This window comes from Xiphophorus hellerii, chromosome 19, assembly GCF_003331165.1.
Source record: "Xiphophorus hellerii strain 12219 chromosome 19, Xiphophorus_hellerii-4.1, whole genome shotgun sequence".
In the NCBI taxonomy this organism is placed as follows: Eukaryota; Metazoa; Chordata; class Actinopteri; order Cyprinodontiformes; family Poeciliidae; genus Xiphophorus; species Xiphophorus hellerii.
Window position 1 is genome coordinate 620,061 of NC_045690.1, and position 14,196 is coordinate 634,256.

The window sequence follows — 14,196 nt, forward strand, 5'->3', positions numbered from 1 at the left end:
ATTACTAAATCAGAATACCACAAAGTCTTATATTTCAGCAGAGAGCATCCATCCTCTTTATTCATCAGTTTGAGCCTCTGAGCTCATTAAGGCGTTACTCTGGGAACTAAGAACATCTATTAGAAATCATTTAATGACAGTGCAATAATTATTCTTAGCCAAACTAAATGATAACATTTACCTGTAGCATGCTAAGAGTTTTACTCTATGCATAAATTGTTGATAATGTGATTCTATGAATATGATTTATTTTATCATTTTAGAGTTGAAGGAAAATTTCCATGTTGATAGACTAAATAGTTTCTTCTTATGTTTCCCTATATAATTATAATTATTCATCCGGTGAGGCGGGAGGAGGAGCAGAGCCAGGAGGGAAAGCCAGGTTTACCGGTACCAGACGGACAAACGGGTCCGACCGACCCGGTTCGGTTCTGATTCGCTTCCTCGGAGGAGCTGAAACAAACCCGTTACGTGATCCTCCTCCTGGATTGTTTTTTTTTTTTTTTTTTCATTAATTTGATTGGCACACAGCGGACGGGAGTCGGGGTTTGTGGTTGCCGTGGCAACGGCCTGCTCTTTGTTAAAAGGCTACGTTGCTGGCATCTCATGTGTCTGAGCTGCGATCGATAATAAACCCGTCCAGAACCAGCAGAACCTCCACACCACTCAGCTTGCAGAGAGGAGGAAGAGGATGATGAAGATGATGATGTGGCAACAGGAGGAAGGAGAGATTAGATGGAGATAGGAGGAGGAAGAGGAGCGCTGCTCCTTCTGCCTCATCCGGGATCTTTTCTCTGTCACTCACTGATATCAAAGTAAGGTGTGTGTGTGTGTGTGTGTTTTTCTCTCTGTCTCTTTCTCTCCCCCTCTCTCCCTCTCTTTTTCTTTCTTTCTCTCTCTCTCTCTGTTCGGCTTCTCCTCCATCAGGATTCCGGTTCGGTTCCGTTCTCCTCGCGGCTCTAATTGGTACCGATGTCCGCCAGCTGAATGCAGATTTTGCGGCTGTTGAGGCGGTTCTGATCAGCCCAACAACCTGTGGCTGCTCGGAGGTTTTCCGGCTCCAGAACCGAACCCGAATCCCGAACCCGGCTCCTCCTCACATCTGGTTTAAGAGCCGCAAATTGACAATAAGCTTCCAGCTTTAAGGACTGAAGCTCCTGTTAATCTGCGCGCGCAGCTCGTCATGACAGCCGATCAGTTTAAATGAGTTTATTATGGGATGGAGACCTGTTGCTGAATCATGAATCATGCTGAAGGAGAGCAGCTGGTGGCCGTTTCCATCCTGCAACTTCATAGTCAAAGATGAACAGCAGTAATTTGAATATTGTTAATTGGGTTCATTTTTCAGTCATATTTTCATTGTTGTTCATTCATCTAGAATGTAAATATTTAGCTCAAATTTTAATTTTAAGAAATCCGCTCCAAACTAAAAATTTTATTTAAAAAAGTATTTAGCTAAATATTTTTTGTTTGAAGGTATACAAAATATTGCTAAATTAATTATTTAGCAATCTAAGTATTTCTTTTAAACTAAAGTTGGTAAAAAAAATATTTAGTTAGCTAAAAAAAAAAGTACTTTATTTAGCAATCTAAACATTTTTGTTTGAAGCTAATAATTAGCAAGTGAAGTATTTAGCTGCAATATATGTAATATTTAGTTCTGAACTAGCTGGTATGCAAATATTTAGCTACCTCAGCGCTAATTGTTTAGCAAATATGCTAATTCACTAACAGATGAACGGATGTTGAGTTTCAAAATAAAAACCGGTAATAATCTAGTGTGTGATCCATTGGGAAACGTCTGTATTGATCTTTAAACAGCTGAACTGTAGGGAGAACAACCACATGTTGGGTCACTTATCAGGTGAATCACGTGATCCAGCGATATGGTTCTGATAAGGGCGATAGGGCGCCATCTTGTGGGGGGCGCTATAGCAGACAATCCTAAAAACTGCTAATTACTTTTAAAAGCACCTAAATATTTAAATAACCATTAAAAACTGCTCTTTGTATTTACTCAGGTTATCTTTGTCTCATATTGGGATTTATTTTATCTATAAAACATGTAAATATGACAGGAAAGAATCTTTAAGGGGTTGAATACTTTTTCACAGCATTTTTTTATAGCAGAACTGGAGAAAATTACAGCGATGTAATTTTTAAAATGTTTCCAGTGATAATTATGGAAACAATGGATGACTTATTTACCCAGAGGTTTGCTGGTAAATCTGCTGCAGGGTTTAATAATAGCAGCAGCTTATTTTAGGTTTGCAACCAAACACACACATTCACACACACACACACATCGAGTTATCCTGCAAAGGGCGTTTAGCCTGGCTGCAGCTAGCAGAGGAACATTTTAATCTCATGAAACATTTCACTCCTTCACTCTCTGCCTCAGTTTCTCCTCTGCAGGCGAAGAGAAAGACGCTGAAAATGGAGGAATGTGTTCAGACTAGGGTTAGAAGAGTTTGGGTTTTTTATTATTATACTTTTATGTCATTAAGATTTTTGTCTAATTCAGTTGGAATTAACAAATTTTTAGTGTTTTCTTGTTTTATTTAGTTAGATATTGCATCAGTTTAGTTTAGATTTGATCAATTTTTCATATTCAGGAAGGCCAGAGTATTGTTTTGTGATTATGTGAACATTGACTGGGTAATGAAAACCCAACAGAAGGAAAATGTATTTAATTTTTGTCCAACAGCCGATCGACTCTGGAGTTTTATCCAAAGATTTTCTGTCGCCATTTTGCAGACTAACGTACATGAAGCAAAATAATTTACCGACATCAAATCACGGTTTGTGTGGGGAAAAAATAAATTTCACATCAGTTTGAAAGGCTGATAAAAACGAATCTTACATCTATAATTTCAGTATGTTTTGGTTATTTTTATAAACGCAGGATATTGTTCCAGTTACGTTTTTCCACATTAATTACTGTTTTTATTTATTTTAGTGAATGAAAATGATTTCTTAATATCAGTTTTAGTTATTTCAACATGTTTTTGTTATTACAGTAACTTTGATGCAGCTGAACTCTGAACCTTCAGAGCCACATAAAGACGGTTACAAAGTCGGCCTTCTGTCACCTGGAGAACGTTTCCAGAACTGAAGAAAAACTCATCCACTTACATTGATTACAACAACAGTAGCTGAGTTTACTTCAAATGTAAAATTGCAAAATTGAAAGTACAAAAAATAAATTCACTGAGTGGAAAAAATGCAGAAAAAACATGTTTTGGATCAAAAGTTTTTCTGCTGGGACGAGTCGAAACAGTTTTCACATCATGAATATTTTCATGTTTACATCGCTGACATGATTTTAATGACTTTAAGCTTCTTCAGATGTGATTTTAATTTTCCTCATTTAATGGAAACATTTCCAGCATTTTATCAGCCTGGCGGGTCACCAGAGTTGTTTAATTGTGAATAGGAGTCTTATACACCACTAACAGTACCAGCTAGGTTTACAGTCTAAATACATTGAACTGGGAATGCACCAGCTGCACCTGTTAGCATCACACGCTATTGTTTCCAAGTCGTGATGAAATGTCGTTCACCTCCATATTTTTGGAACTTCCGACATGTTTTAGCTCAGAAACATGGTGGCCTGCCTCGGCACCGCTAGCAACAGGAGTAGCAAGTTTTCTGGGAGAAACTCTGACTGCAAATGCAAAATAGTTTATTAATTTATTAGAGGAGGACAGACAACGATCTGCAGACTTTTGTTGCTATGGATCAACATATTTGACGTTTATTGATCATTTTCATGATGGAACTGGATAAAGCGTAATGCCTCAGCTGGTGACTGTATGATGTTTTTATGACTTTTTATTTTTATATTTTTATGAAGGAAGGCTCTTTGAACTGCCTTGTTGCTGAAATGTGTGATACCAGTAACCCTGGCTGATAGGGTCATTGATTGATTGACTGACTGGTTTCCTGCTCTGCTTTGTTGCAGGGCTTGTTGGTGATGTTGCTCTGTTTGCCGTGATGGTGGGTAAGAGAGCCATACGGCGCCTCCTGCTGGCCGGCGGCCTGCTGCTGGTCCTGGCCGGCTCCGCCTCTGGCTGCCCCGCGCGGTGCGAGTGCTCCGCCCAGACCAAGTCGGTCAGCTGCCACCGCAAGCGGCTGGCCAGCATCCCGGAGGGCGTCCCCATCGAGACGCGCGCCCTGGACCTCAGCAAGAACAAGCTGCGCCTCATCAACTTCTACAACTTCTCGTCGTTCCTGCAGCTGGAGGACCTGGACCTCAGCGACAACACCATCAGCGTAGCCGAGCCCGGCTGCTTCCACTCCAACGTGGCGCTGCGCTCGCTCAACCTGCGCAGCAACCAGCTCATGCTGGTGGCGAAGGGCGTGCTGGCGGGCCTGACCAACCTCACGCACCTGGACCTGAGTCACAACCGGCTGGTGGTTCTGCTGGACCACGCCTTCCAGGACCTGCACCGCCTGACCTTCCTGGAGGTCAGCAACAACCAGCTGGTGTTCATCTCCCAGCGCGCCTTCACGGGGCTGCTGGGCATCCAGAGTCTGACCCTGGAGCGCTCCAACCTCACCGTGGTTCCCACCGACGCTTTGGCCCACCTGCACAACCTGCTGGAGCTGCGCATGCGCTTTCTGAGCATCAGCTTCCTCAAGCCTTTCTCCTTCAAACGGCTGACTCGCCTGCGCCACCTGGAGGTGGATTCCTGGCCCCTGCTGGAGAGCCTGCCGCCACTGTCGCTGCACGGCCTCAACCTGACCACCCTGTTCATCACCAACACCAACCTGTCTGCCTTTCCTGGAGCGGCGCTGCGCAACCTGCTCTACCTCACGCACCTCAACCTGTCCTACTGCCGCATCCAGCACATCCAGCAGGGGGAGCTGGGCCCTCTGCCGCAGCTGCTGGAGCTCCGCCTCCAGGGGTCGCAGCTGCTCTCCATCGAACCCCTGGCCTTCGCGGGCCTGAAGTCCCTCCAGCTGCTGGATGTGTCCCAGAACCGGCTGGACTCTCTGGAGAGGGCCGTGTTCGCCTCGGCGGACTCCCTGCAGCGGCTCTGCCTGGGCGGCAACCCGCTGGTGTGCGATTGCCGGTTGCTCTGGTTGCTCAGCAGCCACAAGCCGGCTTCGCTGCAGATCCTGGACCTGCAGCCGGAGTGCAGCGCACCACAGCACCTTTTGGGCAAATCCCTACGGGACCTCAAGGAGCCACTGGTGTCAAGGTACATGACCTGCACCAAGCCGCGGGTCGGCCCCAACGCCACACAGCTGCTGATGGCCGACGAGGGCCAGCCAGCGCGGCTGAGCTGCACGGCGGAGGGAGCGCCGCGGCCCTCAGTAGTCTGGATCACGCCGCACAGACGCTACGTCACGGCCAAGAGCAGCGGCCGCGTGGAGGTCCAACCGGACGGCAGCCTGGAGATCAAGGCGGCGGAGCTGCATGACAGCGGCGTGTACCTGTGCATCGCCAGCAACCCGGCGGGCAACGCCAGCCTGTCCGCCTCTCTGGCCGTGAAGAGCCTGGGGACCGGCGACAGGCTCCACTACAGCAACCGCAGCTCCGGCTACCTGACGGAGCCCAACGGCACCTGGGGCAACGGCACGGTGCTGTACAACATGACGGTCCCCATCGACATGAAGACCATCCTGATCTCCGCCGCCATGGGCTGCCTATCCTTCCTGGGCGTGGTGGTGTTCTGCTTCCTGCTGCTGTTCGCCTGGAGCCGGGGCAAAGGGCGACACAAGAACAACTTCGACATCGAGTACGTCCCCCGGAAGTCCAACGGCGGCGGCGCAGACGTGGCAGAGACCAGCGGCCCGCGTCGCGTCAACATGAAGATGATCTGACGGACGCTGCGGCTTCAGCCAGAAAACAAAATGTCTGTTTGTTTTTTTAATGACAAAGTGGATTTGTGACAAACGAAAGTGATGTACTGTTTAGTGGCTGTGGGTCTGACGGTGGTCTAGTGATCAGTGGACTTGTGATATATGATGTTCATAATGTACACTCAATATAAATCTATAACCGACATATCAATATGGGACTGACATCGTGCTGCGAGTGACTCAGTGACGCGATGAGTAACGACGTGGCATCAAGGTGAAGGAGGGACAGACTGCAGCGTCACGACCGAACCGTCCCATCTCAGCTGCAGCCTGAAAGACGTGTGTGTGGGGGGGTGTGTGTGTGTGTGTTTCTTTGTGCATGTGCACGCATTGCCTTTCTCGTGCGGTGGAGCGACTACGCGTTGAGGTCCAAAGTGTTTTTCTTTCTTTCTGGGTTTTTCTACCAGAAGCAGGTGTTTGTATGCAAACGCGCAAATGAATCTACTGACCAAATGCTGCAGAAACTGTAACATAGATCAGCCCCTTGTAGAAAAACTTCTGGTTTTCTAGCCTTGAAAGGCATTTCAGGAAAACGGGTCTGCTGCTCCACTGCACAGAAACAGAGAAACGGAAAGTCATGTCGAATTTTATATCATAATAAATCAAAGGCAGACAAAAAGAGTCGGTGGCAAAGATTTACGGCCGCCGGGCAACTGGACCCTCTGCAGGTTGATCAGACCGTTTAACCTTGGCCAGGGGGTAGTAAGGAGGTCTGGGGGGCAGTAAGGAGGACTGGGGGGCAGTAAAGGGTCAGGGGGCAGTAAGGAGGTCAGGGGGGCAGTAAAGGGTCAGGGGTCAGTAAGGAGGTCTGGGGGCAGTAAGGAGGACTGGGGGCAGTAAGGAGGACTGGGGGGCAGTAAAGGGTCAGGGGGCAGTAAGGAGGTCTGGGGGCAGTAAGGAGGTCTGGGGGCAGTAAGGGGTCTGGGTCTTTCATAAATGGCCGTTTTGAATGTTGTAGTTTCTTGTTCTCCTTTAGTTTGTTCTGATTTTTGTTGACGATGTTTTAAATGTTTACGATAGGGAAAATAAATAATTAACCCTGAAGGGCAACTATTTGTAAAGGGGGGGGCAAGAGGGGCAAAGTGGGGGGTGGAGGGGTATTTGTGTGATCCTGTTGTGATAAAATGTTCCAGGTTGTATAATCGTTTTCATATGACAAATTTATGGGTATATTTTCAAAAGGAAATAAATTCAACCCCAAAGTCTGGAATTACTGTTATTATTTATTAAGGATTTAATAATAACTGATTTTCCCTGCAGACACCAGCTAATGATGCTGAATGTAGATCACCCCACGGTGACCTCTGACCTCTAAACTGCTGCTTCTTTCCTCTTTCTGAGTGTAGACACATTAAAGTTGAAGCCAGCTGAATGGCAGTGGCAGGCTGAGTTGAAGCAGGTCTGTTGACAGAGGGAAACGTCTTGGTGTGTCTGCAGGAGAAAACGCAGCGTTGTGTCAGCAGACCGCCTCACCGCAGACCTCCTCTCCGTCTGCAGACCGCCTCACCGCAGACCTCCTCACCGTCTGCAGACCTCCTCACCGTCTGCAGACCGCCTCACCGTCTGCAGACCGCCTCACCGCAGACCACCTCACCGTCTGCAGACCGCCTCACCGCAGACCGCCTCTCCGTCTGCAGACCCGTGAGTCTGAATGAATCAGTCACTCGGTTGCATGAAATGTAATAAGAACCATCGGCGGATTCGGAATCGGCTCCAGTTTCTCTCACATCGAGTCGCTGTCAGGAACAAACCTCTGGCTGGTTTTATCATCTAAGATAAGATAAGATTTATTTTCATTGTCATCAACAGATTACGAGATTGAGATTTGCTCGACTCGAGTTAAGATGCAGGTTATGTGTATATACATAATATACAAAGATAAAGAAATAAATAGTACAAAAAAATCTAAGGAGAAAAAAATCTAAACACAACAGCTCAGTTTTTCAGTGTCTGATAAACAGCCAGGTTGGATTTAAACTAAAAGTTTTCCTGAACTTTAAAAATGCATCTGGATGATCAGACTGCAGTCTGTGACCTGAGGCTGTTTCTTAAGTCTAGTCACAGATTAACAGCAATAGTTTAACTTAATAGAGAGAATAATCAGAATTTACGTCACATTTTCAAATTTCAATGAAGAAATGAAAAGTGAGCAAAATGAAAAACGATTTTTGAAACTTTCCAGCGTGTCGATGCATCGACTGCAGCTGTTTTAGCTTCCAGATGTCTTTCATCAATCTGCAGTTTCTGCAGCTTCACTTTAAAATGTTTCTTTTTGGTGGGATTTTCTGATCATTTTGTTCAGAAAACCTGAAATCCTGCAGGCAGCTGTCTGGATGGACTTCATTCAGAAATGTAAAAAGGTAGTTTTTACTTTAACTTGTTCTTACTAATCTTAATGCAGATTTCTTAATAATGTAAATGTAGTTGTCTAGTCAAAGCTAATTTTTAGTCAGCTGAAGCTAATTGTATGGTACAACAGCTTGCCATAGCTGGGACTCATTTCCAAATCGTTTAAATGTGTGAAGAAACGCCTGGCAGGAGCAGCTCCGGCCTTGTTCCACTGGCTCTTCTTGGTCTGGGAGGGATGATGCTGCGGGCTGCAGGTCAGCCTGGAGTCAAGCAGAGGAGGCAGGAGGCAGCGCTTCTACCGGATGAAGAGGTCAGAGGTCACAGAGCTAATTAGACAGAGTGAACGACGGGGCATCTCTGGGATAAATTAGCTGAGATAATCCCATGATGCAACAGCTGATTAAAGTTTCATGCTTTTAACTTTTAAACTTGTGTGTAAAATAAAAACTGTTCTGCTCTGCATCATGTTTGGTGCTTCAGTTTAAAAAAACAATGAAAAAGTTTCATTTACATCCAGAAAGAAAAGAGATGAGAGGAAACGAGAATCAGCTGCAGCTGAACGGTTTCAGCTCAGCGGAGCCACTTTGACCATGTGAATCCGTCCAGGTGAAAGAATCGGCGCCGTTACGTAACGCAGAGGAACTCAGAACCACATGCTGCACATTCACCGCTGCCCTCAGATTAATATTAATGCACTGATTCCTGTTCAGATGTGTTCAGGCGCCGCAGGAAGTCACGCTCAACTTCATGTCCAAAACAACAAGATGGAGTCAACCGAAGGCAGGAACTGAAATAAATTAAAATCGTGACGCCATAGAAACCAAGAACAATTACAGACGAGTTTAAAAACCGATGAGGGCCAACAGCAGGCGGCAGCGTTCACATCGGTCCTGGTTAGTCCACTTTAATCCGACTCCAGTCCATTTGCCTATAAACTCTGGTTCTGTTGATGAGGTGTGAACGCTATCCGACCTCTGACCTCTGGTCCTCCAAACCTCGGTCTGGGTTTGGTTTGAATGTGAACGCCAAGGGGACCGGAGACGCTCCAAAAGCAGGAAGTGGACTACAGCGCAGGGCATTCTGGGTAAATACAACCAAAGCTAACGTGCTAGCCTAGCGCTAGCAGGACCAACAGCTCGTGGTCTTTAGCCTAAAGAGAAATCCTCCAAAGGCTAAAGTCTGACCTTCATTTTGTTTCCGTTTGGTGAAGGAATGTTTTGATCCGAACTGAACTGAGTCTTTTCATAGTTCAGTTTATTGCTATCGCTAATGCAATCAGCCTGTTTATAGAACTAAATCAGCTGATATTACACAGTTCAACTGCTGCATGGTGTAACTTTTAGAAATGTTTGCTTCTTTGCAAACATACATAATGTAATATTAATGTTTGATGAAAATATTCATTTTTATCAAATATTAATGAATTATTGACTGAAAACCAACTCCTATATCATGCTGAAAAGTTACCTGTAAGAGAAGTTGGTCATATTTGAAGTGGAAATAAAGCCGCTTTGTGAGTTTTGGTGTTTTAGAAGCATGAAGCAGGCTGCTGCAGGCTGCTGCAGGCTGCTGCAGGCTGCTGCAGCTCTGGACTTTCTGGGCTGCTGCAGCCGCTCTGTCTCTCTGCCGCCTGCTGCTCTGCAGGAGCCGTGATGCTAATGAAGACGAGCTCTGACTCTGTAACCTCTCAGCAGAAACACTCAGCCTGCCAATTGGCTCTTTCTACTTAAAATCCCCAATTAGCTGCATTAATAATTCATGAGGCGTTTGCAACCCGATGGATTGTCTGGAAACGGTTTATTAAGACCTGAATATTTGACACTGGTTTTATAAAGCCTGTTGGTTTCGGGTTTTCACTGCACAGACATTTTGAAGTTATTGTTTTCTCATTCCTGCAGAAAGTCCACTTTCACTTTTTCAGTTTTTATTCAGTCTTTACAAATAAATCCAAAGACAAACAATTTTTGTAACAAAAGTTAAAATTTTTCTCATGTTACAAAATACACAAGAAGGCAAAAGAAAAATATATTTTTCCTTATGTCAACACATCAATAATTTTCAATTATTTGAAAGATGACTGCGGATTTTCCATATTAGTATTTTATCTTTATTTTTATACCTAATGGGTTCTTTAAAATATAATCTATAACTAAATTACCAACTTTTTCTTACCGTTGTTTCAACAACTTCATGTTTTTAAATGCTAAAATGTTTCTTGCTCTCCAAATAGCATCTTTTATGCAATTAACTATCCGCCAGAGAAAGTCATTTTTCTCCCAGTCATCTTTCATTAATCCATTAACAATCATTTCATAAGATAAATCTTCATATAGCCAAGGCAACGTTAAAGTCCATACTTTTTGTGCAAACCAGCATCTCCAGAATAAATGTAGGATGTTTCGTCGTCCCCCATCGGGCCCTCGGGCTCCGTGTCTGATTCCTCCTGCACAGGAAGCCTCTTATAGGGAGGAAATGTTTGATGATCCATTTGCCAAACCAGGTCCTTGTGTACATTCAACAAATATACACGCTTAGATTCGGTTCCATCGGGTCACAATCTGCAGCATTTGAGCCACAAACTGACGGTTTCCTCCAGAATCTTCTGGATTTGTGGTTCTGACAACAAGTCATCCCGGTTCTGATGCAGCAACGCATCCCAGACCATCACGCTGCCACTGCCGTGTCTGAACCCTGGTGCTGGTTTACAGCAGAAACATCAGGTCTAAAACGATCCATGTTTACCCAAAAGCCCCGAAGCTTCAGAGTTTATAAATAATATCCAAAGTCATGATGGTAAAAAAAATCTGATCAAAACAAATCAGTAAATTTTCTCTCTAAAAACCTGAAAAGTTTTTGTTAAATCCTGAGAAATGAAGATACAGTATTTATATTATAGTAAATGTATTTTAACAAAGTCTGATGTTAGTCAGCGTTAAATCCACCATTTAACGTTTCCGTTCTTCTCTCCATAAATTGGGCTGAAAGGTGAAACAGCCTCAGAGGCAGAATCGCCTCCCACTCGTTTCCAGAGGTGAAGACGCACGCAGCGTTAGACGGATCATGGATCAAATGGAAATAGAAACACAGCAGTTTAAAATAACCGCCGTGTGGCAGCGACCGGGAGCTTCTGTCACTTTATGAAGTAAATGATGAGGCTGAAAACGACTGAGGAAGAGTTTGGCAGGCAGAGAAAATAAATCCAGTCAGGATGTGTTTCTCCTTTCTGGATCTTTACTCCGGATTAAATGGAAATAAAGCTGTAAACAATGAAAACATGAAGATATTACAACATTTCTCCTGATCAGCTGAGCTATGCTATAAAATAAATATAAACTGCAAAATAAAATTAGTTCACCTACACTGAGACACCATGAGTTTACGAAGGCTAAGCTAAGATACGCTAAAGATATAGCTAGCTAAAATAATCCAAGTGACGATAATATGAGCTAATTTAAGCTAAACTGAAACACAATAAACTTTGGAAAGCTAAACGATGATACATTAAGGTATAAGCTAAGCTAAATTAAGCAAAAAAAAAGCGATGGTAAATACAATATACCTAGCAATGCTAAGCTTAAATATGCTAAAGTGTTAGCCAAGCTAAGCCAAGTTAAGGAGAGATAAATTAAACTGAAATACAACAAACCTCAGAAGGCTAAGCTACGATATGCTAAGGTATAAACTAAAATATGATAATCTGGGCTAATTTCAGCTAAACTAAGACAATCTGGAATATGATAAACCTTGGAAAGCTAAGCTATGCTAAACTAAGGATTAAGCAAAGATAAAATGAGTTAATTTCAGATAAACTCAGATAAAAAAACATTCAGGCATTAAGGCTAAGCCATGATATGCTAATAAATGAGCTAAGCTAAACTGAACAAAGATAAAATTAGCTAATTTAAGCTCGATAAAGTGAGCTAAACTACGTCACCATTAGAAAAGGTCAGGGGTCAGGGAGATCAAATAAATTGAGATTATTTGTCATCAAGTTTGAATTTAAAAAGATGAACAGAAAAATGTGTAAACATCAGAATCTGAAGAGGGAAAGTCGCAGGTTTCTCCAAAACCAGCAATAACCTGCTGAGTTTTACTCCAGTTCTAAAATCTTCCATAGTTAAAGTAACTGAACTGACCTGAACATGAAGCGGCCATGTTGGATTGGAAATGCAGTGAAAACTTTATAGTTAGCTTGAATTGCTAACAGCAGTTAACCGGTCCGCTTACCATTCGCATTCAAACCAAACCCAAACCGAGGTCTTTAGGACCAGAGGTCAGAGGTCGGTTAGCGTTCACACCGGACTTTGACTAGACAGGTGGGTTGGAGTCGGGCTGAAGTGGACTGGACTGGGCTGGTGGAGAGCTAGCTTAGATTATAGCATTGACCTGCTCATCAAACGTTACACTGCTGCCAGAAAATCACTTCCAGGTTCCTCTGAAAGATTTCTTATGAATCTAAGAAGGGATCAAACTCCAGACTGACACCAAAACGTTGTGGGAGCACCATGAAGGGCAGCAGCACGAAGCATGCCGTGTTTTAGCTTACAGCGTGATTACATGTCTGAAGAGACGGAAAGGAGTAAGGAAGTGGAGAAACTCTGAACACTGAAGAAGAAATCCTTCAGTCTGCCTGACCTCAGAGAGTTTTCTTCAGAGCAGAGTGCGTACGGTATTTATAGCAGTGGGTTGGAGAGGAAAGCCTCAGATTTGTGTCCAAACAGGGCGTGAGAAGAGTCTGGCTGTGAAAACATAAAGTGCTGTTTGCAGTGAAGGACGGCGGCTCTCAGAGTGAAACCACATCAGCAGCGCGGCCGGAGGCTGAACGCTGCGATGCTCACTGACCTTGGAAAGTTGATCTGGTTTTGTTTTGGCGTCGGCCCATTTATCGCCTGGCTGGTTGGGCTGCGGAGCGGCGATGAAGCTCTCGGTTGGTTTGGGGCTGCAGGCGGCTGCAGGGGATGGAGCAGGAATCAGGAGATATGAGAGGAAATGTGGTGTGGATGTTGTTATGTGAGCTGAATGTGATTTTGCTCTGACTGGAGGGGAGCCTGTGGTCACAGACTCAGATTCTGCTTATGAAATATCACAAAAACGTCACAGTGTGTAAAATCCTCACAAACCTTTTACGTGTTTGCTCTCCCTGTGAAGGTATCGGAAATTAATAAGAACAACGACGTTCATCAGTTTCTGTCAGACGGCCTGAAAGTGCAGAATAAATCAGCAGGATGTGAGAGAGCATTCTGCGGGTCGGTACTGACCGACCCGTTTCTGTTTTCTGACAGTCACTGGTCACGTTTTTCTTCCAGAACCTCATCCTGTCTGGGTTTGATCTGACATTATCAGAAACATTTCCATCTTCCAACATCTTCTGTGGCTGAATCAGAAAATGTCTTGAGTTTGAACCGAGACTTCCAGAACTCGTCCTGCTGTTACCTGTTGGTCCAAACTCAGGTTGGGTCAATAATAACGGCCGCTGGGTAAACCAGAGGATCGATCATCTGCTGATCGATCTGCTGCGGCTGATCTAACCGTCCCGCTGGGAGAAGCGCTGTGCACCAGGAGGGAAGGACCGGACCCGGAGGACTGACGACCCGAACGCAGCAGCCGACCTGTTTCTGGGTTCTGGTGAGATCCTGCTGCTGAAGCAAGAAGGTGAGCTGATGAGGACAGACAACCTGGGCTCAGACACCAGGTGAGATTACCGCAACAACTGGAGCAGAACCAGGTGAGCAGCCGGGCCGAGAGTTACCCTAACCCTTAGCCTTTAACCCCTAACCCTTAACCCTAATAGGTGTCATCATGTTACATAATCTGAGAAATCCAGACTCAGAATCACTGATGAGCCTAAAGCCAGCAGCAGGTAGACAGGAAGTGGCGGGTAGACAGGAAGTGGCGGGTAGACAGGAAGTGGAAGGTAGACAGGAAGTGGCAGGTAGACAGGAAGTGGCGGGTAGACAGGAAGTGGCAGGTAGACAG

General features: G+C 44.7%; 1 protein-coding gene across 1 annotated transcript; it reads left to right on the forward strand.

Annotated features, from left to right (window-relative positions):
* The first annotated feature begins 410 nt into the window (after nt 1–410).
* LOC116709595 (leucine-rich repeat and immunoglobulin-like domain-containing nogo receptor-interacting protein 2) lies at nt 411–6,627 on the forward strand. The gene is made up of 2 exons (XM_032548235.1): nt 411–815; nt 3,965–6,627. Exon 2 carries the CDS (start codon nt 3,997–3,999, stop codon nt 5,830–5,832), a length of 1,836 nt encoding a protein of 611 aa, XP_032404126.1. The 5' UTR covers nt 411–815; nt 3,965–3,996; the 3' UTR covers nt 5,833–6,627.
* The last annotated feature ends 7,569 nt before the right edge of the window (nt 6,628–14,196 follow it).